This window comes from Martes martes (genome assembly GCF_963455335.1).
Source record: "Martes martes genome assembly, chromosome: 4".
NCBI lineage: Eukaryota > Metazoa > Chordata > Mammalia > Carnivora > Mustelidae > Martes > Martes martes.
In genome coordinates this window covers 26,359,601-26,385,467 of record NC_137891.1, presented here as the reverse complement: position 1 = coordinate 26,385,467, position 25,867 = coordinate 26,359,601, and the positions used below count along the sequence as shown (strand labels likewise).

Here is a 25,867-nt window from a genome sequence, read left to right as displayed (position 1 = left end):
AATATAAAATATATTTCACCAATTCACAAAGGAAAATTTACAAATGGCCAAAACACTCAAGAAACTGTAAGTAGTCATCAAGACAATGCAGATTAAAATGTTATAAAATACCTTTATGCACCCAATGGAATGGATAAAATTAAAAGACTGGCTATACCACATGCTGGAGAAAATGTGAGACAAGAACTCTTCAGGGAATTTTACTCCTAAATCTTTAAGAGAAATGAATACATATGCTCACAAAAAAATTTTTACATGACTATTCATTGCTGCTTTTTTCATAATAGCCTGTATCTGGACAAGGGTCTGGTGTCTATCAATAGGGGATTGACCAACATGTGGCATATTCATATAATGGAATTCTACCCAGCTCTGCAATTTAAAAAAAAAATAGTGATACACACAACAACATGGAAAGAGAATGAAAGAAGTCTTACACTGTATATAATTTAGAATTCCATTCGTATGGATTTCTAGAAAGGGAAAACTAACATATGGTAAAAAAAAAAAAACAAAAAAAAAACAATTATTGTCTCAGGGCTGGAGGGAGCTGCAGATTGGCTGTATAGGGCCATGAGGAACCTTTCCAAGGTTCTATATCTACAAAGTGGTTTAAGGTAGACAGTTATACACATTTGACAAAACACATCTCATAGTGTATTTATGACATATACACTCCATTGTATACCTATTTTGCTATGGTAAAAAAGAATTAAGAAAAGCAAGCAAATATTAAACTCTTGGTAATGATATGCATGCTGCAGTGTTTAGCAAAAAAGTGCACTGAATTCTGCACGTTACTTTTAAATACATCCAAAACAATGAATTGATGGACTGATAGAAGCCTGGAAGGATAGATAGATATGTGATAAGCAAATATGACAAAATGTTAATTGTAGAATCTAGGTGGTGGGCATAGAGATGCCCACGTATCAAGTGTCACTGTCAAGTGTTTCAGTTGAAAAACTGAAAAATTCCTATTAAGATTCTGAGGGACTAGGAATAAATACACTTTATTTAGAGAAACAATTATAAGTACATAATAATGGCCATTATTAGCCAAAAGTGTCTGTGGCTATAAGAATAAGTTTTGTTTTTTTTTTTTAAACAGGAAAATGACTGGACTACATTAATCCTTAAAGTTAAGTTCAAGATTCTAGAATTTGCTTGTTTGGCAATTGCATTTTCAGAGTTTGTATTAGATGTCAACACTACTTCCTCTGCAATGGATGGCGATGTCTTCATAGACTGAGAGGCAATATTTTCTTAGAAATCTTCCTGTTATAACCTGTCTCTTCAGAAAACAGAATCAGGATTCTAAACAGGTAAATAAAACCACTCTCTATATACAATATTCAATAAATAATATACAATATACAGTAACAGTTTATCAGGGCATAGAGCCACAAAATATAGTAGATCAAATTTAGATTACATATATGTATTCAGTTTATATGTAAATTAAGTAGCCTGCAATTAAAATCTGCATAGCAAAAATCAGTTTGGAACTATTAAAATTTTTTTCATTATTTAATCCTGTATAATGATATAAAAACTTAATTTTGTACCATTTTTTATATAATAGTCTTATAGCATATTCAAATATATATACTTTTATAAAGAAACCATTGTTGCTAGGCTTCCGAGTATACTTATTAACAAATATGCTTGAGGGGGAAAAAAGGATTTTAATCAAAACCTGTGGCTATACCTTTTTAAGTTTCAAGTAATGATTGCATTAACATGAATATATTCAAGCTTATAAGCAAAACACTATGAATCTAAATTGTTATAGACTTTTCTGCCTTTCCTCATATTCTTAAATATAGTAAATATTTATAGACAAAACACTGTCCATATCTAGCAATACCCTGTTCATAATAATCAGCGATTTTTAAATTAGTAAACAAACAGATTATCTCTTATTTCCAAAAGACAAGTGAATAATTATTAGAACAATTTCATTATGCCTAATTCAGTACTTGTTGTCATATCTTGAAATCATTTTGGAGAAAAATAGAGCATAAATTATACCATTCTCTTATTATTAAAAAATTACTAAAGTCTTTGCAAAAAGATAAAGCATAAATCATAATATTCTTTTAATAATAAAGGAGGAGGGGCAAAAAGAACTAGCTAGTTCAGTTTCTTTAACTGAACAGGTTTTTTAAAAATGAATTAAAAAACCCTAAGGGGAAAGAAATTCTATTTGCCTAAACTCAGGTTTGAAAATATATATTTTAAAAAGTTTAAAAGAAAGTAATATTACACATGTTAAAATCTTATGACATTAGAAGAGAGAAAGACTTTAAATGTGGAAATCGTCTTTCTCCTTCGATCATTACCTTAAGCAAATAGGTGAAAGGAGAACTGACTATGGTTTAGAATGAATTAACTGCTACAGTGATTTAATCCAGCTGAGTATGCAGACACATAATTTTCAGCAATTAGTTTTTACCTTTTTATTTTCACATGCCTGGAAGAAAATGTGTCTCTCCTTAAAGACATAAGATTCTCATTTGAAATACTAGTTGATTAACTTTGAGTTATCTGTTTAATAGCTTTTCTACCATGAGACATTTTTAGTTAAACATTTTCTGGTTAGGTCCTTACTGAGTGAATATAAATGATCATCTCTTGTTATAGAAAAAGGGCTACCTCCTTTTGAGAGGTGGAGAGTGGGGGTGTGGTTGCTTAAAATCATTCAAAAGTCTATACCTAGGCATCTGGTTTCAGATCCACTCCAAAGACCTGAAGAAAGGCATTCTCGAACTGCAGAGCCCACGAGCATGAATCCGGAATCACAGGTAAAGATGGCCGTGGAGCCATATGAAGTTTGAGTTCCAATCTTATTTCCATTTGGAGGTGTAGGTAGTTCTCCACAGGAAATAACTTGAAAACAAACAAAAAAAAACAAAACAACAACAACAAAAATGCTTGAAGACATAGTCAATGTGTCCTTATAACAAAATCATGCTTTTAACATTTTAAATTCTCTATGATCTGACATATTCACAACTGAAATTGACATTTACAGGACATGTTTGCATAAGTGTGAAAATGCAGAGGAAATACATGACATACTTTAAAATCTATCCTCTTTGAGTTCTCTTAAAACCTGAGTGACAGCAACATGTAATGAAGCTATTTTTGCATCTTTACTTAGCCAATCTGGTCACTCAGCAGGTTGTCATAAGAGAAAGAAATTCACGAGTTGAAGGACTTCCATCCTTTTGACTTACCTGGGCCAAAGTTTCCTCTTTAATCTGAAACAATGCTAAAATAATACAGGAATACCTCACTTTACTGTACTTGGCAGATGTTGCGTCTTTACAAATGGAACGTTTTCTGACAACCCTGCGTTGGTTGAGTAAGCCTATTAGTGCAATTTTTCTGACAATATTTGCTCACTTTGTGTCTCTGTCACATTTTGGTAATTCTCATAATATTTCAAACTTTTTCATTATTTTTATATTCGTTATGGTGATCTGTGATCAGTGATTACCACTTGCTGAAAGCTCAGATAATGGTTAACATTTTTAGCAATAAAGTATTTTTTAATTAGGATACGTACATAGTTTTTTAAGCACAATGTTATTACAGACTACAGTACAGTGTAAATATAACTTTTATACAAGCACTGGGAAGCCAAAAATTTTATTTGACTTCCTTTATTGCAATATTAGCTTTATTGTGGTGGTCTGGAACTGAAACCATTATATCTCTGAAGTATGCTTGTAATTACAAGTAATTTTTGTTGGGATCACCACAGTTGATAAAGAAATTTACATGTAAAATATCATTTGATTTTCACAAAAACCATTAGAATGATATTTCACATTTTGTTTGCGGGTTTAAAAAAACTAAAAAAGAGATTGACTTACTAAGTCATTTAGAACCCAGCTCTTATTACTCCTTCATATTTAAAAACTGCAAATGAAATGTCTTTCTTGAATTAAAAACAATAGTGGATAATGTTTATTGCGTGTTTATTTTGTACCAGACACTATTACCAGTGCTTTAAGTTAAGTAATTCTCAAAACAACACTATGAGGTAAGTGGAGTCAATGTATGAATTGTATGGACTAGGATAGGAGCACATAGTAGTTAAGTAACTTTAATAAGGTTACACAGCCTATAAATAACTAAATCAAAATTAAAACCCAGTGGTCAGACTCCAGAATCACATACTTAGCCACCAGCCCACAGTGCCGACTTTCACATCTAGGTTTTACGTGCCCATTGCAAACAGAAAATTTGCAAACTTTAAATTGCTGCATACAAAATTTTAAATGTAGTGATTATTTTGAACTAATCCCTCAACAATACTTTGCAGTAGCTATACTTTTGTTAATATTAGTAATACTAGTATTTATATTATTTTAATTTAAAAGATGAATAAATAATCAGCAAAAGCACTATTCTTTCCATTTTCTCAATGAATTTCAATCCTTAGATTCCTTGTCTTTCCCCCACTCTTACCTGTAGGTAGGGACCTCGTTTTATGTATCTCTTAAATTCTTCAACATCATAGATGATCCCTTAAACCCTTCTACATCATCACAGAAGAACAAGACAAACATTTGTTGAATGCCTGATTAAATTAAAGATTTTATTGTAGATTTTTTTTCCTAGCTCCTTGAAATATCTGTATCCCATGTGCCTGTATAATGAAATAATACTGGAAAACAACAGGCTAGAAGCAAAGAAAACTCCTAGGAGAAACTGTGAAAGAAGGGGGCAAAAATTTAGAAATACAGATACTGTATTTTTAGAATATCATAATTATAGTTTTGACATCTATTTTTGATGTCATTTGATTTTAATTCATCAATATGATTATCTTATAAAAGAGGGCAAACCTTTTATATGGATATTAAAAATAGATTGTAAAGTGGAACATTGATTAGTAAATTAATAGTAGATACTTGCATACTTACTACACAAAGACCATTGTATGCTCTGTTGAACTTCTTAATCATCATAATCATAATCCTATTTAGATTTCTAATTCCTTTATTATTTATAAATTATGAGTGTTTATGTCATAAATGCCATAGAGTTGTGTTGGGCACAAAATGAAAGAATGAATTTTCAACCTAGCATATTTCCTGGCACAAAGTAAATGCTTAATAAATGTATGGAAGGAAGTTCAATGGGACTACATAATATTTCATCTGAATGTCCTATGCTCAGTTAACTTATCTGTATTAGACACTGGCCATTTATATTAAAATAATGCATGGAATTAGAGTAACAATATGCTCAATTTGATTCAATAAATATTTACTAAGTTCATGCTGTGAATCAGTTTCTAGCTGATATTTTCAACATAACATACCATTAAATCTTTTTAATAACTACAAGGTAGGTATTATTGTAATTTTCAAGCTTAAGAAATTTAGGATCAGAGAAAATGAACATCATATAACATAATGTTTAAAAGCCAGATCGTATAGTCTGGCTGCTTGGATTGAGTCTCATTTCTCCACCATTTATAGGTTTTGTGAGTTATGTAAAATGATTAAACTGGGGCTCAGTTTCCTTTTTTGATAAAGTAATTATAATAACATCAACTACTTCATAAGATTGGAACTAAGCAATAGATGAATTAATACATGTAAAGGGCTAAAAGCAGTGCCTGCCTAGCAAGTTGTAAGTATACAATAGGCATTATCAAGTTTACTGTGGTAAGTGATAGATTTAGAATCCAAACACAGGATTTCTGTATCTAAAGCTCGTACTTTTTTTCATGAGTTTACTAAAAACAAACAAACAAACAAACAAAACAAAAAAAAAACCTTACAAAATTTTAAAATTTAATGAGAATAAATGATCTTTTTAATAATATTATCTCATTATTTGCTCTAGTGTGTTTGGAAAAGGAGGTGACCACGCAATTCAATCAAGTGGGGAAAGTATGTATTTTAATGAGCACTGGTTATTATATAAAACTGATGAATCACAGACCTATACCCCTGAAACAAATAATACATTATATGTTAATTAACTAAATTTAAATTAAACAAGAATAGCTTATGAAATAAATTTAGCTGAGTGGATACTTACTTTGGCAATATGGTCTTTCATTTCTCCAACTCCAGGTACCATTAGGAAGACATTCAATAGAAGCAGGACCTAGTCCATGATAACCAGGATCACAGCTGAAAACTACCTTGGTTTTGTATTCATAATGGGAGCCATTCACAATTCGCCATCTTCCATGTTCCAAGGTAAAGGAATTGATACTCGGACATGTAACAACTATACAAAAACCAAGAACATAAATATTAATCAATCATGTCTGTTCTACTACTTAACTGTATCTTGTATCTATTCCATCCTCTATATCACCACTTCTTTAATTCATTTGCTATTGTGCCAAAGTCCTTTAGCATTTTTAAAATTTATTTTCCATAGTTAATCTTTTCCACTCCCCTAGCTCTATGGTATTGCTGACAGTTCCTTGAATATGTTATACTATTTCACACTTCAAAAATCTGTGTACTATTATTCTATTTACCCAGAATCTTTATTACTGCCTTACCTCTACCCTCTTCTTTCTTTTTTTTGTATTATCATATCCAAATTAATTCCTTAATACAGAAAGACATGAAATGTGTCTTAGTGATGAATCATTCCAATTATATTAATTTGTTAAAATTTTCTCTTTTCTTTGAAGCTGATTTAAAAGTATTCTTTTTGAAGTCTTTCTTCACAACTTCTATGAGATACAAATGACAGGATGTAGGAAAAAGGACACCCTGGTACAAGCTGGTGGGAATGTAAACTGGCACAGCCATTATAGAATACATATGTAGAGCCAGTATGGAAGAACCTCAAAATATTAAAAAGAGGACTACCATACGCTTCAGCAATCCCAATCTGGGTATATATCCAAAGGAAATGGATTCAGGATCTCAAAGTGATATCTGCATACTCATGTTCATTGCAGCATTGGTCACAATAGGCAATATACAGAAACGACATATTCTCATTAGTTCAGAAATTTTGGGAGGACTGTATTTTGAGGAAATCTGTTTTATGAGATTGTTCAACATAAGATAAACAGAAGCATTATTCAATATCTATGTTGAGACTACACATAACAACTTTCATTTTAAATGAAATGACTACTAAGTTGAAATATTAGTATTGAGAAGAAATAAATGTAATATAAAGACAAATAAAAAACTTTATTTACACCACCATTTTTCCAATTTTTTTTGGCTACCAAATATTTTAACAGAACTATTTAATGTCACCATTACATAATATTCATTTACCTATTAAAGTAGTAATGAAAGCAATGGGAATATTTTTTAAATGCAAGTAACCTGAAGAATACTGATGAAAGCTAAAGTTATGGGTCATCTTACCAACATCTTTTGCCCTTATAAAAAAAATCAGAGCTGAGTGTATTGGAATATAATTTTACTAATTATAAATCTTTGAATTTTTTTCAAGGACATATACAGAAAGTACATGTTGACTGATGGATGAATTATTACAAAATAAGTGAAACTATGTTATGTAAAATAAAATTCACTTTAATTTTTTGACATAAATATTCTGGAGTTTATGTCCTTGTACTGTCTTCTAATTGTTCATATTACAAGACAGCTTAATTAACTTTTATTCCCTTTTAGACATCACATTTCATTTCAGGGATTAGTTCTAAAATTTGAACAATACATAATCTTTTAAAGTGTACAAGATGCCAATAGAAACACAAATGATACCATTTTTTTAACACACATACCAACACAGCGAGGGGTCTTGTTATGATTGCTCCAAGTTCCATCTGATTGACATATAGCAGTGGTAAGTTCCTTAGATGACAATCTATATCCATCATTACAAAAATAGGTAACTCGGGTTCCTACCAAGTAGTCTGTTGTGAGTATTCCTCCATTTGTTGGGGCTTTAGGAATCCCACAGGAAATGGCTATAATGAATACATGTATAAAATCATAGAAACAGAAAAATACTTAATTTAGTAGATAAGTCTCTTAAATTGTAAAGCATGTTAAACTATTTGGGATTTTATTAATTCCTCTGAAACGACTTCAGAATATCTCCTAAAAATGTTTTCCTGAACCATAACTTTTTGAATAATTTATTTCAAACTCCTATTGAATGTGTTTTTTTTTTTTTTGATTGGTGAATCCATACATTATTAATGCTTTATGTCTGTGTTTCTTACTTGGTTTCTTTTCAGCATTATGTCAGCATTCATATAGATTATATAAGAATGGAAATTGGGTAAAGAGTATATGTAGGGCTAATCTATAACTGGGCCACCACATAGCAAGTTTGGTCATTAATTTGATTGATAATTATTAAGGATTATAAAGTGTTGGTAACTAATACTCATCAGGACTTTGGCCAGAAATATAACACAGAGATGCATAGATTTATTTTAACTGAAAGCTGGATATTACTTTATCTTAGGTCCAAATTCTATGTGCTTGGGCACCATCCATAGAATATCATGTGATCAACATGTTTAATAAATATAGGGACTGGACACATTGTCTTAAAACCTAGAATGAATCATCCTGCATTTCATTGATATGTCTTAGATGTCTTGGTTTTCATCTACAATAGATCTGATTTAGGTGAAATTAGTTTTCCCATAATGTGATAATTACAGTAAAAATTTTTATTTACTTTATAGTATATCAGGTATTTTTACATCTCATAAATTCAAATTACTACAGATATACTCTAAGATTGATTGATTGCCATCTTTGCTCTACAAGTACATATTTGCATCTCCAAAAACGAAGAAAAAATCATAAGCTTTAAATGAATATATTTGGCAGCAAAATCCTGATTAAAATGAGATTATTTTTATCTTTTATATCACGTTCATATATGTGTAAATACTTATACATATGTCTGCACAAAAATTAGTGTATTTGATTATAGGTACAGCTCCTCAACCAGCTATGTAACATCTGGTGTATTTTCGGTATTACCTCTATAAAATAAAAAAATTTCTAAATTCTGAAATATATAGTCTTCAAGGTTTCCTATAAAATACAGTAGACTTATAACTACATTTTTCTCTTATTAAAGGAATTAAGAAACAGAAAGTATGAGTTTGGTTTTAATATTTACAGACTTGTGTTCCAGTTACTTATCTTTCATTTCAACCTAAAATTATTTCAACTTCTTTTAGAAAACCTACCACTTAGGTGTTTAATTTTAATAAATCAATGTGAATTTCACTATGAGGTGAAATACCTTAGTGAAATCTATATGAAATTCACAAAATTGAATGGCAGACTCCCTACTGGTGAATGGTTTAATCTTTTATAATCTGATAACCTGTAAATTATGAGCAGAAAAGCACTAATATTGACTTAACAAATTATATAAGCAATCTCATATAATTATGTTATTATCCCTGCTATCACGTTGCAAACATAAATGGTTCCCTGATGTCTGCTCAAGCAATGCTGATATTTCCACTTAGGAGTTTTGGGAATTTCAATTTGTAATAAGTCATCTCCCTACTGAACCCCACCAAAGACTGTGTATTTACTGATTTAAAAAAAAATAATCAACCATACATTAATGGAGTAGTGTAGATTGAACTTGGACCAAAGTAGAAAGGAAATAAAGTTAAAAAGAATAGGTTCCACATATGTGGTTTGTATAAAATGGCTATATTTTAGACCTAAGAAAATGGTAACATGCTCAAACGATAGGATGACAACTATGCCTGTGGGTAGATTACAACTGAACTTCTCAGCTATTAAAAAAAAAAAAAAATCAATTTCAAAAGAACCGTCATCACTGAGTGGTTGTCCCAGAGGCTTCTCTACAGAACTCTCAGAATAGCACAGATTAAAAGTGAGGCAGGGAATGCAAAGCAACTATTTCTACATAACACTGTACAATACCCAACTGCATAGTGGGATGAGACTGGTTCAATTCCTGAAGGAGAGGAAATCAATGAAGGGTTATTTGATATGTAGACAAATAGATAAAACACCTGTCCAAACCCAACTAGAAGTAGCAGATTAAATTTTCTATCTTTTGGGCGCCTGGGTGGCTCAGTGGGTTAAGCCTCTGCCTTCGGCTCAGGTCATGATCTCAGGGTCCTGGGATCGAGTTCCGCATCAGGCTCTCTGCTTGGCAGGGAGCCTGCTTCTTCCTCTCTCTCTGCCTGCCTCTCTGCCTACTTGTGATCTCTCTCTGTCAAATAAATAAATAAAATCTTAAAAAAATTTTTCTCTTTTATTGTGTTCACATTGTGTAACTGTTGCTCAAGTAAATATATGTGAAGATGCATAAGGAGGGGCACCTGGGTGGCTCAGTGGGTTAAACCTCTGCCTTGGGCTCAGGTCATGATCCCAGAGTCCTGGGATCAAGCCCTGCATCGGGCCCTCTGCTCAGCGGGAAGCCTGCTTCCTCCTCTCTCTCTGCCTGCCTGCCTACTTGTAATCTCTATCAAATAAATAAATAAAATCTTTTAAAAAAAGAAAAAAAAGATGCATAAGGAGACTGAAGAGATAAAGAATAAAAATGACTGAAGAATGTAAAACAAACGGAACAAAACAAAAATCTGCAGTATGTGAATAGCTCTTCGCAATGACATTTAACCAGTTCATTTAAATTAACTGTGTTCAAAATACAGATAAGTCACATACAACAAAGGTTTTTATTTACTAATCTTTTAAAATTGTTTCAGTGATAATAAAAGATCCATTTTGGAAATGGTTTCTTGAATTATAAATATGTTATCATTTTACTATGCCAAATATCTTTTTAAACTGCATTTTGACTTAACTATTCTAATTGTAGAACAATTTTAAATCAAGAACAATGAAAAAAAAAAAGAATCCATATGTAAATGTCATATTATATACCAAAACAACCAATGACATTATAGTGCTGACTATACAAAACAACTTCAAAATTTCAGAAAGTTTAAGATATTTCTTATTTCAACCAATAGGCAATTGTTTTTTTACTAAAGTTTCCTTAAAGGTTAATATATATATATATATATCGTTTTATATATCTAAGCAATCACTACATAACTCAAATGTACTAGTTCAGTCAGATCATTTTAATATTTATTTAAAATATATATGATTTAGATGGTTACTAGTTATATATTTTTTAAATTCCCATGATGCTGAAATTATAAGATCAAAGATTCTTTTCCAAACCAGTTCTGGGAAATAATAAGAATTTGTGAATACTATTCATTAGTCAAAGAAAAGCAGATGTTTTGATATTTTATTAAAATACATCTATTCAACAGGAAGTCAGCTTTTTAAATGTTGGTAAGCCACTATGGTTATGACTTTTCACGGAATTCTAATAAGTGATTAGTATTTCCTGCATCAACAGAACAAGGAAACAATAGTTCTTTTATTTCTCATTTATTTATACATGCCTCTGAGAGTTACCTTTCATGAATTAAAATTATAGTTTAACAGATAAAAGAACCCATTTTGGGTGTTTGGTAATATCTATGCTTATTTTAACTTGGTTTTGTTCAATTTTAAATTATAATTGATCAATTTTATATTGTATTTGTTTTACATAAATTCCTTCTGATAAGTAGATTATAGGTAAAACCCATTACTTATTAACTGAGAATATTCTGCATTTTTTAATTTGAGGGTTCATAGTTGTTTAAGACACCTCTATAATGTGGGTAGAATAAATCAAGTATATTTCACATGGAAAAAATAATGTGATATCCTAAATATCCAAAACTTTCAAAGTCCAATGACATTAGAGTTTCTTGTATAACTGATGTTGCACTTGTCTTTATGACTATACGTAGCTAAGAGACTACTTTTTAAAAACAAGATCTAGTCCAAAGATCTAAAATGTGCCATTTGTTGAATAAGAAGCTTGTCATTCTGTTTGCTGTAACAAGATACAGTGTTCTGACAGTGCCTCAATTGTTAACAAAATACAAATGAAAAAGAAAGATCACTGTCAAGTTAGCTAAACAGTGAAGGAAAAATGACGTGGTGGTTGGCTACATTTTCTTCTTTTAAATTTGTTGCTCTGAGAGCACATTTTTGCATGCTCAGAGTGAAAGTCTTCAGTGACCCTGCCCACTCTTATCTTTTCTTTTCTTTCTGCAGACTCCATACTAAAGTAATCTCGAGCTTTGGATCAATCATTTTCTGACAGCAAAGTAATGGGAATGGTAGATGTATGAGCAAATTGTGTATGGGGGTAGGGGGGTTGGATTACCTGAGTGGCTCATTTGGTTAAGCCTTGGACTCTTGATTGTGGCTCACGTCATGATCTCAGGGTTGTGATAGCAAGACCCATATGGGGCTCTGTGCTGGGCATGGAGCCTTCTTAAGATTCTCTCTCTCCCTCTCTTTCTGCCCCTCCCACTCCACTTATTTATGTTTGCTCTCTCTCTCAAATAACAGTAATAATAATTTTTTAAGTTTATGCAAGTGTATGAGTGGTTAGAGTAAAGGCATTAATCACACAACAAATGAAGAATTATAAAACAATGTGTCTCACTCTTCTCAAATTTATCATTCTGCATTTTTAATTCTTATTTTCAAGAGGGTCATCTGTAAAATGCTTCTGAATGTTTATGGTTTTGGAAGTTCCAACGATCCAAATGCAAAAATTAAACAGAGTTACTCTTTTGTTAATGCATTTTTCCATTTGTGGATAATATACTTCACCTTGACAAGCAGGGACTGGTGCATCCCAGGCGTGATACCCATAGGAAGACTTCCTGCACACAGCACTGCTTTTCCCAACAAGTCGGAATCCTCGGTCACAAGCCCAGCGGACCACACTATTAAGCTGTCCACCTGTCTGACTGATAATGTATCCATGAGGTGGAGATTCTGGTGTACTACAGTAGAAAGCTTTTCAAAAGACAGAAGAATCACTGTATAATTAATGAATCAGAAATTCTTCACAATCCAGTATTGTAATTACCACCTGTGTGAATTTTACTTCCTATGAACATCATAGAATTTTCTATCCTCTTGAATATCCACTGGCATAACTTTTGGGAGACAAAACTGACTCTGAACTTTTTATCATCACAAAAGAGGTCTTCTGAATTGAAATACCCATATTTCTCTTAATACCCTGGTGGTTCAAAATCTCTACAAATATTTCAGTGAGTTTTGGAAGCTGTACCTCTTGGTTAATTTGAAGGACCTAAATGCCACAGTCTTCGTAGTAATATTTGAGAGCATGTTGTTTACATGTAACTTTGAAGTTATTTCCAGACACCTATATCATGTTAGGTCATGCATTTCATTTGGATTTATGTCTAAATAGACCCCCCACATTCCATAATCCTTTCTCCGAGTTTATTAAAGAGTTTCCATGCTGTCAAGACTGCTTACATATGGTGATAAAAATGTCAATAAAATAAAACTTTCTTCATCTTCTGAAGTCTGAAATGTCAAAAGATAATGTCAAATGGCTTTTTCATATATATGTACTTTTAAGACTATTCAGCCTGGCAGGATCTATTTACCCTTTGAAACTTCACTGTATTCATCCGAAAAAAATAAGATGTTAGTGGTAACTAGAAAGAAATAGATTGGACTTGGAATATATATGTCATAGCCTGTTATTTCTAAAGGAAAATATATAATATGTCAAGCTATTCTTGGGGTTAAAGTGGTGTTTTCAATATATTTATATCAAAATTTATCATGAATATCAACATAAATAAGGATTTAGTATACAATATAGTCAATTTAATGCTTATAATTGATTTGAATAATTTCCCTTTAGGTTGTTACGATCATTAAAGCTACAATTTAATGTGCTGATTTTTAAATTACATCTTTGGGCACAAATTTAATAAAGAGACATTTATATTACACATGTGATAGAAATATGATTCAAACATTAAAAAAATTAATGATGACTAGGGCATATATTTGAATTTTTAAAACATTTCTTCTTTGCATGCCTATAACATTTTTAAATCTATTATAGGACAAAATTTATATAATAATAGTATTGTGAGGTCAGTGACAAGTCAATTTTAAAATGTAAAAGACAAATTGCTAATAAACTAAAATCAAATTATCATCTTATAGTTTTAAAATCAAAATAGACAAAAATTATTTTATTTGTATACTATATATGAAAATTTATATAAATGAGTAAATATGAGAGTATATTTTAAGAACTAAAATTCAAATTATTGAAGACCATGTTTAGAATTATTCTGTCAGAATTATTTACAAAATATTTATGAAAGTAATTTTCAGTTGAACATTAGCCATGACCCTTGGCTTGGGGAAACATGGTCCAAGCAATGTACAGGAAAGAGATGCCTGATTAGTTCTAAAATATCCTGTTATTGAGCACATACCCATGCCTCTGACATGACTTAGGATGGGAAAAAAAAGGAAAGTAACTTTTGTACAATGACTATTTATACACACTTACTCAACAAGAAAAGAAAATTAGTGGCTTAGTATCATTACACCTTATAAACAGGAAGACATATAGAAAAGTTATTTCATCTTGATATTAAAAAGGATTTTCAGTCCATATCTTTCTAAATACTACTCAGTGAAAAGCAATAAGGACAAAACAATTCTTTTTTTTTTTTTCAAAACTAAAGGTTTTTAATGATGTTAGTCATTTCCCTTTCAGTATTTGCAATATCATAAATAGGTGGATAACAACAAAATCAAAGCTTTTTACCATTGTACGTTTATCTTTTGTTTAACCTTCTCATATGAAAGTTTTATAAAATAGGTCAGATAGACACATTTGAGCAACAATTTTGTGAGAATGCAAGGGAAAGAAATCTATTGGGAAAAAGCATTAAAAATATCAGAGTTTAACTTATGACTAACATGTATAAGTCATCAATATCCTAAATGCTTTTAATCCTTTCAAAAACCCCAAGAGGTAGGATTACCATGACCATGGGGACACAGACACAAGGAGATTACATAAACTGCTCAAGAAGCCTTAGTGGAGGAGCTGTGATTTAGATTTATGTCTAACTGAATAATGTCTGTGTTTGTGCTCTGTAGCCACAACCATACCGAGGATGTAAGTGAGATGTGTACTGAAGTTGTATCACATACCTATATATCTTATCCGGAAACCTTTTTTGTTATTGCCATGATCTGCTGACCATTGGAGAAATACTTCATGACCATTGCTTGTTACATTAAAAGCAGATGAGTAATCTCCACTGAGGGAAATAAGCACTGGACTTTGAATATTTGGTCCTTTAGAAAGAAAATAATACAATTTAAACACAACTGAACAATCATGCTCTAATTTACCTTTAATATTTTATATATTTAGAATAGTATTAGATACGGTGACATTGCTCCAAAACCAATTTGTTTCATCAACAGTAGCTTAAAACATAATATCTTTGTTTTAAATATTTAATTCCACAGAAGAGTCTACAATTGGTAAAATAATTAGCTAACTACAGTTTTTACATGGTATGTAGATAAACTGGATGTTGATACTTCTAAAAATAAGTATAAGATAAAATATAAGCTGTTGCTTCTCATATAAGCAGTTATTTACATTGAAGATCTGCAAGTATAACCAGAGTAGTTGAACTGGATTTACGAATACGCAGTAAATATAAACCATGGTTACCGTCATACACCTGAAGAACATCAAATTCCTTTTCTGTCTGGAAGAACTCTACAAACATGCTGATATTATATCCTTTTTCTACTGAGATGCTCCAGGCACACATCTGGAGGTTTGGGTAACTCTCAGGATATCCAGGGCTCAGTATGACTCCTGTGGAATCTAGGCGTAATTCATTGGCGGGGCAGAGCACTATCAAAGAAAGATATCATTAAATAATGCTAGTCTTCTAGACCTAAGTGAAAACTTCATTTTAAACACTCAGTGCTCTGCTTTCACGTTTAATAACTATAAAGGAGACGATACCTTGAATTATGGGTTAGAAGAGATAATTTGTATTAAACTTGCAGTTCAAAAAATAGAGGAATGACCCAAAAATTATGGTACTGATTTCCTTTTTTTTAATTACATGGAAGATGCATTACTTTTCTGTATAATAAATACATAGATAATAAAAAATAAGACATTTATCTCCCATATTATAAATACATAGATAATTAAAAGATAAGACATTTTCTTCTTCGATTTCTTTATATTCTCTCCTTACCTTTCCTCATCTTCTTATGTCCCCTCCTTCTGCCTCTCTCATCTAGGTCTTTGCCTCTTCCATTTCCTTCTGTCTTTATTTTTTTTTTTAACTCACTCTCTTCTCTTTTCAAATTTTAACTCACTCAGGTATGTAGAAATAAATACTTTCAAGAATATTTATTCTGGGCAAGGCTATTCCTGATCTCAGAAATATGGTTAAACCATGAAAATTTAACTATCTTTCAGTTCTTTGTGCAATTGAGCTAGGCTTGGAAACACCAAATATAGTTGCTGGAATATAGATGACTAGATGAAGGATTTAAATAATTTCTCATTTCCTGGATGAAAGGACAATGAAATATTTTGAGTTGTAAAGTCTCCATGTGATATAGGGATAGAAAAGTATAAGCAAACTAGTGGATTATGGCAACATATAATGGCTCTTTTATCAGGTTAATAACTTGAAAAGAAATAATTCAAAGCTACCATAACTAATATTGAGATATTTGGGGACTATAGAACATAACACAGTTATATATACTAAAAATACAACACCAAATACAGAATATAAGAAAGCTAAAATATATAAGAGCTGTTTTATTTTTTTCAATTTTTGGCTTTTACTTCTGTTTCTTTTCCTTTAATCTGAGATACCTGCTTCTTGGATATGAATTGAAGATTTTCAAAAATAATTAAGTAAGTGGTAGCAGATCATTCTCAGTCTAAAAAGAGGAACCTGACCATTGCTTTTCACAAAATTACGAATACATAAAATAAAAGAGTTAACTTGACAATTGGAAATGGAATGGAAAATTTGAGTCAAAATGAAAAACATTCATGAATATATAGCTATGGCATATTGAAATGATAGATGCATATAACTGCATGAGAAGTTAAGTTTTAAGGGAGGGTTTTTTTAGTGTGTGCTCAGCTATTTAATACTTCCAGAATACTTAGCTAAGTATCTTTTTGGGTTACTGAGCATGTTACTTCTTCACAAAAACCATTCAGCAACTTTATAGTTTGACACAAAGCCCTCCAAGTTCAGTCATTTCCTACCTCCCCAACTTTGTTTCCTGCTGCTCCACCACTGAAATGAAATGCTCCAAACATATTGGATGAACTACTTACAGCTTTTTGAACTCTGCACATTCCTTCATGCTTCTGTTTCAAATGTCCTTCTTTCATCTGTCGCATTTGAAATGTTAGTGCATTTCAACGCCCAGATGAAGTGTCTTGTCCTTTGTGAAAACTTCCTGAACCTCTCCTCCATCAACCTGAGCAGAATTGCTGATTTCCTTCTTGGTGTCTCCGTAATGTACACTTCTATTATTGCAGTTAGCAATTTCATGGCTGTATATGTGTGTGTGCATGTATTTTTTTTTTTTTTGGTCTTCCTTCCTAGACTTCGGTTATTAAAAAGGAAGTGTCATGTCTGCCATGTCTTATTTAATGTGTTGGTCCCAATATTCTAAACTGAACAAATACTCCATATTACTTTTGAAAAACTGATCTGATTCAATATAATTTACTATAGATACACAAATTAACCTATTTGCATACTATTCAACACATATCAAGAAGCTCAACAACTATCAGGAATAAAACATATTTATTGATTGTGACTACATGTTAAGACACTGAAGCACTTTTTGTGCATTATGTCACTTGTCACAACAACTATAGAAAGTATGTACAATTTTCACCCCCATTATACATATAGGGGAACTGGTGCTCAGAAAGCTTAAAATGCATAAAGTGTCACGAGTTTACCTGGATGGATCCCACAGTTTTAACCATCATTATACCACCCCTTTTACTTCATCTATATCAAACTCTTTAAAGAGCAACACATTTAGAATTGCTTTCCATATTTTAAATGTGATATAGAAAATTAAAAGGATAAAGGGAAGAATCACAAAATTGTTGCAGCCCTTTTTAGGAAAAGTGAAAAAAATATTAAATAATTTAAGACAGACTAAAAACAATGCATATTAATTCTACCAGACTCCAAAAAGAATGTCTATTTTAGCAAGCTTGTGAATTAACTCAAATAAAGAAAAAAGTAAAGTCAGAGTTTTGGCTTAAGTGCCTGGTCAATAATTAATATAGTAACACTGCATAAACTGATTCTGAGGGGTGATTTATTACTTTTTAGCTAGTATCTGAAGTGTCATTATAAGATAAAAAATAGTCTTTTTTGTGTTCTCCATAGTACATAGAACAGGAAGAGAGGCAATTACTAATCTATGGAAAATTCAGATTCTAGAAAAATATTGAAAGTCTGAGAGATGAGGGATTATTACATAGCTAAGTTATCTGGATTGTTTTATTTTAATTTTTAGAAGTTTATTAAATTGGGATCCAGATAGCCCCCCAAAAATTAAGTGTTGCCCTCCAAGAACTCACGATGTATTTATATATTGGAGTCGAAGAAGTCCTGACATGTAATAGCTTGTTCACAAATTCCTGTGTCTGCCCAAGTTATTTTTCCATGTGTAACTTCCCAAAAGGTTAAAAATCTATCCTCCATGTTCACATGTCTAAATATCTGAATATGAATCCTACATAATTCTAAATGGTGAAAAGATAGCCTTGTATAAAGGAGGAAATTGAATGAATGACACTTAAATATCAAGATTACAGGTGATAGACTTCAGAAAAATCCAAACAATTTCAAAATGTTCTAAAGTCATAGACTAAGAGAAAGGAAAATTTTCACATTGGTGTTGGTTTTTACCTCCAAACACGTCTTTCTGTAAAGCCCCTTGTGAAAATCCTTCCGTTTTATTGTAAGGATTTCAATGAGGTAGAAAATTAAATGTTAATTCCTACTTATATCATGCTTGAAATAATAAACAGAAGTTTTCTTTTAGGTTCATTGTAACAGTTAAGATACTGCACAGGAAACAGATTTCCATTGCTCAGGAATAAACCCCAAAGAAGGAAGTAACCTAAGAAAATTTGGGGAGAGACAATCAAGTTCTATTCAATTTTATTCAAGTTAACCAATATTTATAATTAGTTACTATGTGGTAGGCTCTGTTCTGGGCCCTAGGGGATTATACAAATTAACAATACATGATTTCTGAACATCAAAACTTAGCAACTTATGCAAGATCCATCAGGGTCTTGCTCTTGTAATTCCATAGCGAATTCCTTGAAGTCTAAAATTCTGTTTTTTTTTTTTTATTTTTGTGTCTTTGTATATTCATCTGTCACTTTGACCACCATTTGTCTATCTCTGTTCTACCAAAGTCTCACTTATCATATGGAACCAAGACTCAGGGAGCAATGGTGACATCAAGCTTTTCCTGCCCCATAAACAGTTAAACATTACATGATTTAATATCTCCCTGGCCTGTTTCCTTAACACTCTATTACTACCACCTGTATGGCTGTCATATCCCTTAAATCATATTACCCTCACAGCAGGGTTTTTTACTCAAACTTTCTACTTAACCGGTGCTCCATTAAAGTTTAACAAATTTACTGGTTAGAACAGAAACTATTTCAAATAAAGGCAGTCAACATTGGGGACTTTATTTAAGGTTTCTCTTATTTTCTATCCCCATTTCCACCCCTCATGGCAAAATTAATTTAAATAAATCGAACTGACTTCAGGATAAACTAAAAAGGAAAGAAAAAAGTAAACCTTGGGAGAATAAAAAAATGTTTAAAGTTAAACCTGAGAAGTAATTTAAAAAAAGATACCACATAAGAGTTCTATAACTTTTAACATTATGGCCAGTTAAATATTTAGTATTTATGTAAAATAGACTTTGCTCAATTTTGCCAGTATTGAATCAAACATAAAACAAATACTCAAAGATCAATAATCATAAGAATTGGTACCTTGACAAATGGGAGGTGCTCCATCCATCTGGAGTCTTTCTCCTAATCTGCATGTCAGAATTGCATTGCCGACCAAAGTAAATCCTGGAAGACACTGATACCTAATAATGTCACCTATTTAAAAAAAAAAAAAATAATAAGAGGCTTCAGATAGGCAACAAGGTGATGGTTAAAAATGAGCATGTTTCAATTGTAAAATCTGTAAATATTGCAGAATATTCTTTTCTTTTAGTCATTTTCAATTGGTATAAAATTCTATTAGTTACAAGCAGGGATAATATTCAAAATTTTGAACTACAACTGCTTCATAGACACTGACCAGTCAGAACTGAAGCCAAGAGCAAATTAGCTCCTACTATAGTAAGATCTAACTGGTGTGTACCAGTTGGATATAAGCAATAGTGGTAAGGAAACAATCTAGTTGGTATAGCTAAGCTATTCATTAAAAATATATCAAGCAGTTAAAAGGATTCAAAGTTTCACTTTATATGAAGATTAAATTTACAGTAGTCATTTATATTTTCTTAATTCCCCAAAGTCAGTATCATGATAACAATAAGAGTTTGTTATGGCAACATTCTTTTGTTACATCATTTTTCAAAATATGAGACATTACTGGGATTCAATTTCCAACCTAGTTTTAAAAGGACTTTATTTTCAAATTGAACATAGTCCACCACTTATTTTCAAAGGTATGGAAATAAAGCATTCTAATACACCCTACATATTCTTCATTGTATGTTTTAGGCCTAAGCCTGAATTCAAAGAACATTTGTGTGTCAGAAAAGGCAACAAAATGATTTGGAAGAAACCACCAGGATATGTTTTATGGTTCAAATTCCCATACTGGTTTTCCAGTCGTACATTCTAGACATACATGATTCTTGCTTTCGTCTATACTCCCTTTAGGTCTTTTCACTGCAGCCCAATCTTAAGAATTCCCAACAATCCCCAACAATCCAGAGAAAGAGGTTCTAAGATAGGTTGCTATTATTCTTTTTTGTTTCTTTTTAAGCAAATATCTCTATTAATAGTATGTTTTTTTTTGAAATTTTTCAGACTTTACCTATTTCGAATTCATCATCTTCTGTCAAAATTTCAGCATTGGGTACCGGTGGTGGAGGTTGGCACACTCTTAGTTGATAAGCTATAAAAATAGACAATGTGTTTATTCCTTCTCTGAGAAAGTGTATACATGTGAAAAAGCCCAAAATTATGCAAGGGTTATTTATAAGAATAAAAATAAATGGTATAATTTTTCAAGTTCTAATTATTTATTTTTTAAACAGACTATAATATTGAGGGAAAATAAATCATTTCTCAGATACCAAAATATTCTCCTATGGTAAGAACACTTACCTGTAACTCCTTTTTTCTTACTCTCATTCTATTCCTCCTTATTATGTGCTTCAAAACACCTTTTATTTTTCTCTCTGACATGATCACAATTTGGAATTATATATTCATATTTGTTATGTGCTCAACGCCTATCTTCCCCAAGGTTCACCACAGAATCCTTGTACCTAGCAAAGTGGCTGGCATATAGTTATAATTGCAAATAGGTACTCAATGTTTACTCTTTTTCAGGAGATATTTTAAACACTTTACTTATAATAACTCTATTAGTCCTCACAAAAATGTTATTTATTTTATTACTTAATTTATGATTAGGTCTATAATTATTCCCATTTTATAAGAGAAAGTTGTTAAAGAGAATTAAAGAGTTTGCCTAAATTACACAGCTACAATGTGACAAACCTGGGATTTGAACCTAGGAGTTCTGACTCTGGAGCCTTCTCATACATGCTATATTAATATATTTGTGAAATACCTACTTGTTGAATTTCATGTTTCTGATAATCTATATCACTTGACTAGGTCAACCCCATTACATTAGAAATATTCCAATTTGGCATAATTTAAAGGCCACAAAAAAAAAGGCCCTTTATGAATCCAAGCATCATGACTACTGGACCCATCTGATACCCATACACAATCATTTGCTTGATTAAAGTCTTATTTTTACTAAGCTTTTAAAAAATGTAATATAATCTTGTTCAGTTAAGAATCACACACACAAAAAAGAAACACACTTGATTACTACAATAACATTTGGAAAAAAGTGTGTTTCATATGCTTAATTTTATTACTTAAACTTAGGAGTTAAGTTATTTATGTAACTCAATGAACAAAGAAATTGACACACAACTCGTACAGGGTTAAGCCACGACTCCAGCCTCTGTCCTCCACTCCAAAGTCCATACCTTCAGTATTGCTCCTATCATGAGAAAATTATGACATTACTGAGGCGCACCAACTGGACCACTTAAAAAAGACTGCTATTAAAGGAGATGGATAAAATACATTACAAAGAATGAGCAAAATTTTTCCAGTTCTGAAGGGTAATCATGTGCATTAGAGCATTTCAAATAGAGGAGAAAACATGAGCAAAAATTTGGGCAATGGTTCATCATCATGTAACAAAAAGCCATTTATAAGAGGTCAATTGGTTAATACACCTCCAGGTTACTAAGCACAGGAAAAAGATGAAAATTTTTCAAAATGTAGCTGAAGAGGAATGAATCAAGGAAAATTTTTGTTTCAATTTCCTGCTGTAAATTGTTGTATGTCTCTTCAAACATCTTCCCTCTAGTACTTCAACCTGTTTATAAAATAAAAGCACTTGCTGTGCAATGATGATAATTTGCAAGTAAAACACTGCTCTACACAGAAGGGTTACCACTAGAGAAAAAAACCCTGGGAAGGAAAAGTTTAACCTGGATTTCTGAGAAAAAGTTTCATTTAGAGTAACATTAGGAATTTTGAAAATCATTTTCCTAAACTTAGAACTTAAAAGGGGTATAATAACCAAGGCAAATGGTAATTATAATAAATGCCAACGAGATAAAAGAAAGGGGATAGGAAGAGAGCCCCCATGGAGAAATCCTTAGAAGACTATGCTTCAGAGGATAGTATCTTAACTAATCTTGACATAGAACAGAGATCAACTCAGAAGTTAGTGAAGTGTAGAGATGCCCACATATGTATTGTTTCACTTTTGTTTGCTGATAAATTTATTTTTGATTATCATGCTAATGATAAATTAATTATTTTAAAGGAAAAGTACATTTATATCAATGAGGAATGCATGACTATCACCATCTGTGGAACATGGTTAGAATGACCTACATTTCAGTTGCAGAGTTTAAAAGACCAGGGGTTGTAAATATTATTTATGAGGAATATGATGTTCAGAGATATTATGCTAATTTCCCAAGATCACACGAGTGCTGTGAGCTAAATTCTGTCCTATTCTCTGTTCTTTACCATCACCTACAGTTTTATAAACTGTGTCTCTGGAGCCAAGGAATCACCTTGGGGTCATGGAGGCCTGAGGAGTTGTAATGTCTAGCCTCACACCTCTACCACATAAGAGCAATTCTATGTTCATCAATTTTATAGATTTGAATTCTGAATAAACTTTCCGTTGAACAAATTTTCTACAACCCCTACCCAAGTAATTTCATTGATTCTTTTGATGTCAAGTCTTACTTGTGTTTTAATTCCCAACTTTATGTCACCTGGATAAACACCTCTTCTGGATAAACAAATATTTACTAAATAACCTATAAATCACTGGTTTCTTTAGAAGGGAACGAGTCTCTAAACAGTATTCCCTAGGATAACTCTTCACTGTAAAATTGCAAATGGGCACAAAATAGGAGCAATTGTGGGTCAGAGTGCTAGAAAATGAGATCTAAGCAGGCCCTGAGATGGTTTTCACTGTTGAAATATGTAATTCTGACTATGATGTAAAGGAGAAGGAAATATTGAAAGAAAACCCCTTGCATCTGCTTTTCTTTTGACTCTCAAAGACAAAGTACTACAGAAAGTTTAATCATAAACAGTTTTCAACAATTCTGTCCTCAGTCTTCATCAATTTCTACTCTTTTGTTCACTAAAATAAGTCTAAAATGTGTCCAGTGTCTTCCCTTTTTTCCTGCCAACATCTCAGTGCAGAACCCTGTCATTTAATACCTATTGTACTGAGTTGAATAGTACCCAACAAAATTTATGTCTTTCTTGGAACCTTAGAATGTTATTTGGAAATAAGGTTGTTGCAGATGTAATGAGTTAATTTGAGGTCATTTGAATTAAGTTAGGCCCTTAAACCACTATGACTTCTGTCCTTATGAGAAGAGAGAAGACAGAGATGGACCAGAGCAAAGACATGTGACAGGGAAAGGGACGGGAATGCCAGAGATTTCTGGCTACCACCAGTAGCTAGGATGAGGCAAGGAAGGGTTGTCACCAAAGCCTTCAGAGATAGTATGGCCCTAGAGATACACTTATTTCATACTTCTAGCCTCTAGAAATGTGAGAGAAAAAAATTTCTGCTTACTTAAGACATCCAGTTTGTGGTACCTTGTTGCAGCAGCCCTAGGGAATGAATACACCTGTATTATTAAATCTATAGGATGTTTCTTGCCTTCTGTGTCTTTCTAGAGCAATCCTTCCTACAGACACAGGAGGTGATGGAAGGGAGGTAACACAATATGTTTTTTTGGAATCCACTGTGTGCAAAGAACTCTACAAGTTATTTTAAATGAGTTACTTCATTTAATCCCCAAATTACTACACCAAGATATGTGTAAATAGCTCATGTTGCTAAAAGGAACACTAAATTTCAGAACGGTTGAATTATTTGCCCAGTTCAATGAGACAGAATTTGAGCCATATGCTTGAAAACTAAGCATATTTTCTCCCATATTTATAGACAAATCAACCTGGACTCGAGAATTATTTTGTTCTTCCATTTCCTTACTATTAATATGTAACATGTCATGGCCTTACAGATTATATCTGTAATCCTAGATAAAACAAGTTTCTTACCTTAATTCTCATCAACCCTTCATATGAGATGTCTGCTGTATTTCACCTGAATATTCTTATGTCCCTTATATTTACCATGTTAATCCCCTACTATGCATTGTCATTTTTTATAACCTTGCCAGCCTGGAAATTGGTACCATAATACTTAGCCTTGAATACTCTACTATCTCAAATTATTCCCCTTTATCCGTTAATGTATTAGTTCTTGTTCCTTGTTTAGCTCGTGTGGGACCACTTGGTACGTATTTACATTTCCAATAATGTCTAACGGTTCATTTTGTTATTTATTAAATACATATTAATGAGGGCCTAGTGTGTGTCAGATACCATGTAATATGCGCTGGGAATGTGATCATGAACAAAGCAGACACAATCCTGCCCTTATTGTCATTAATTGTCGGTGAGAAAGATATTAATCAAATTATCTTATTAATGAGTAGAAATTACCTTGTGGAAACAAGGAGCACGTGTGTGTGTGTGTGTGTGTGAGCATGTGTGCATGCACGCAAGCATATGTGTGTTGGGGAGAGGGATGGCACACAGAAGAATAACCCAGGCAGAGGAATCAGCAAGTGTGTTGGGTGGAGGGCTTTAGGAGGATGGGGTAGGGGTTGGGTGAGAGAGTCCTAGGCAGAGTGAGAAGGAATAAGAAAGACCGGTAAACTGGGGCTAAGTCCCCCAGGAGGCTAGGGGCCATGCTCAGGATTTGTTTATTGTAATCGGAGGAAAACGACAAGTCTGTGAAGTTTTCTGTCTGGGAGGAATGTGATCAGATTTCTCCTTTAAAATATAACTCTGGCTATGGTAGGAAAAATAAACGCAATCGGAAGGGGACAAAGGTGAATATCCAGAGACTCCCAAAGACTCTATATTACCGTGGCTGTTAAATAAACAATTGTTGATTGGATCTAAAAAAAACTCACAAGTGTCCTCAAATGACTTGACATTAAATTAAAAGTCTTGATTATGT

The 25,867-nt window shown here is 32.2% G+C and overlaps 1 protein-coding gene across 3 annotated transcripts in view; it reads right to left on the bottom strand.

Annotated features, from left to right (window-relative positions):
* CSMD3 (CUB and Sushi multiple domains 3) overlaps positions 1-25,867 on the bottom strand; it is a gene marked incomplete at both ends in the record, with an annotated part of 1,233,164 nt that overhangs the window by 66,534 nt on the left and 1,140,763 nt on the right. For 2 of the 3 annotated variants that reach the window (XM_080802411.1, XM_080802413.1), the window contains 8 exons: positions 2,719-2,892; positions 6,070-6,264; positions 7,763-7,948; positions 12,693-12,881; positions 15,090-15,236; positions 15,625-15,813; positions 20,005-20,118; positions 21,071-21,151. In XM_080802411.1, the coding sequence (XP_080658537.1) occupies positions 2,719-2,892; positions 6,070-6,264; positions 7,763-7,948; positions 12,693-12,881; positions 15,090-15,236; positions 15,625-15,813; positions 20,005-20,118; positions 21,071-21,151 (1,275 nt within the window). The remainder of the gene's footprint in view (positions 1-2,718; positions 2,893-6,069; positions 6,265-7,762; positions 7,949-12,692; positions 12,882-15,089; positions 15,237-15,624; positions 15,814-20,004; positions 20,119-21,070; positions 21,152-25,867) is intronic. The other variant, XM_080802412.1, reaches the window with a different exon arrangement.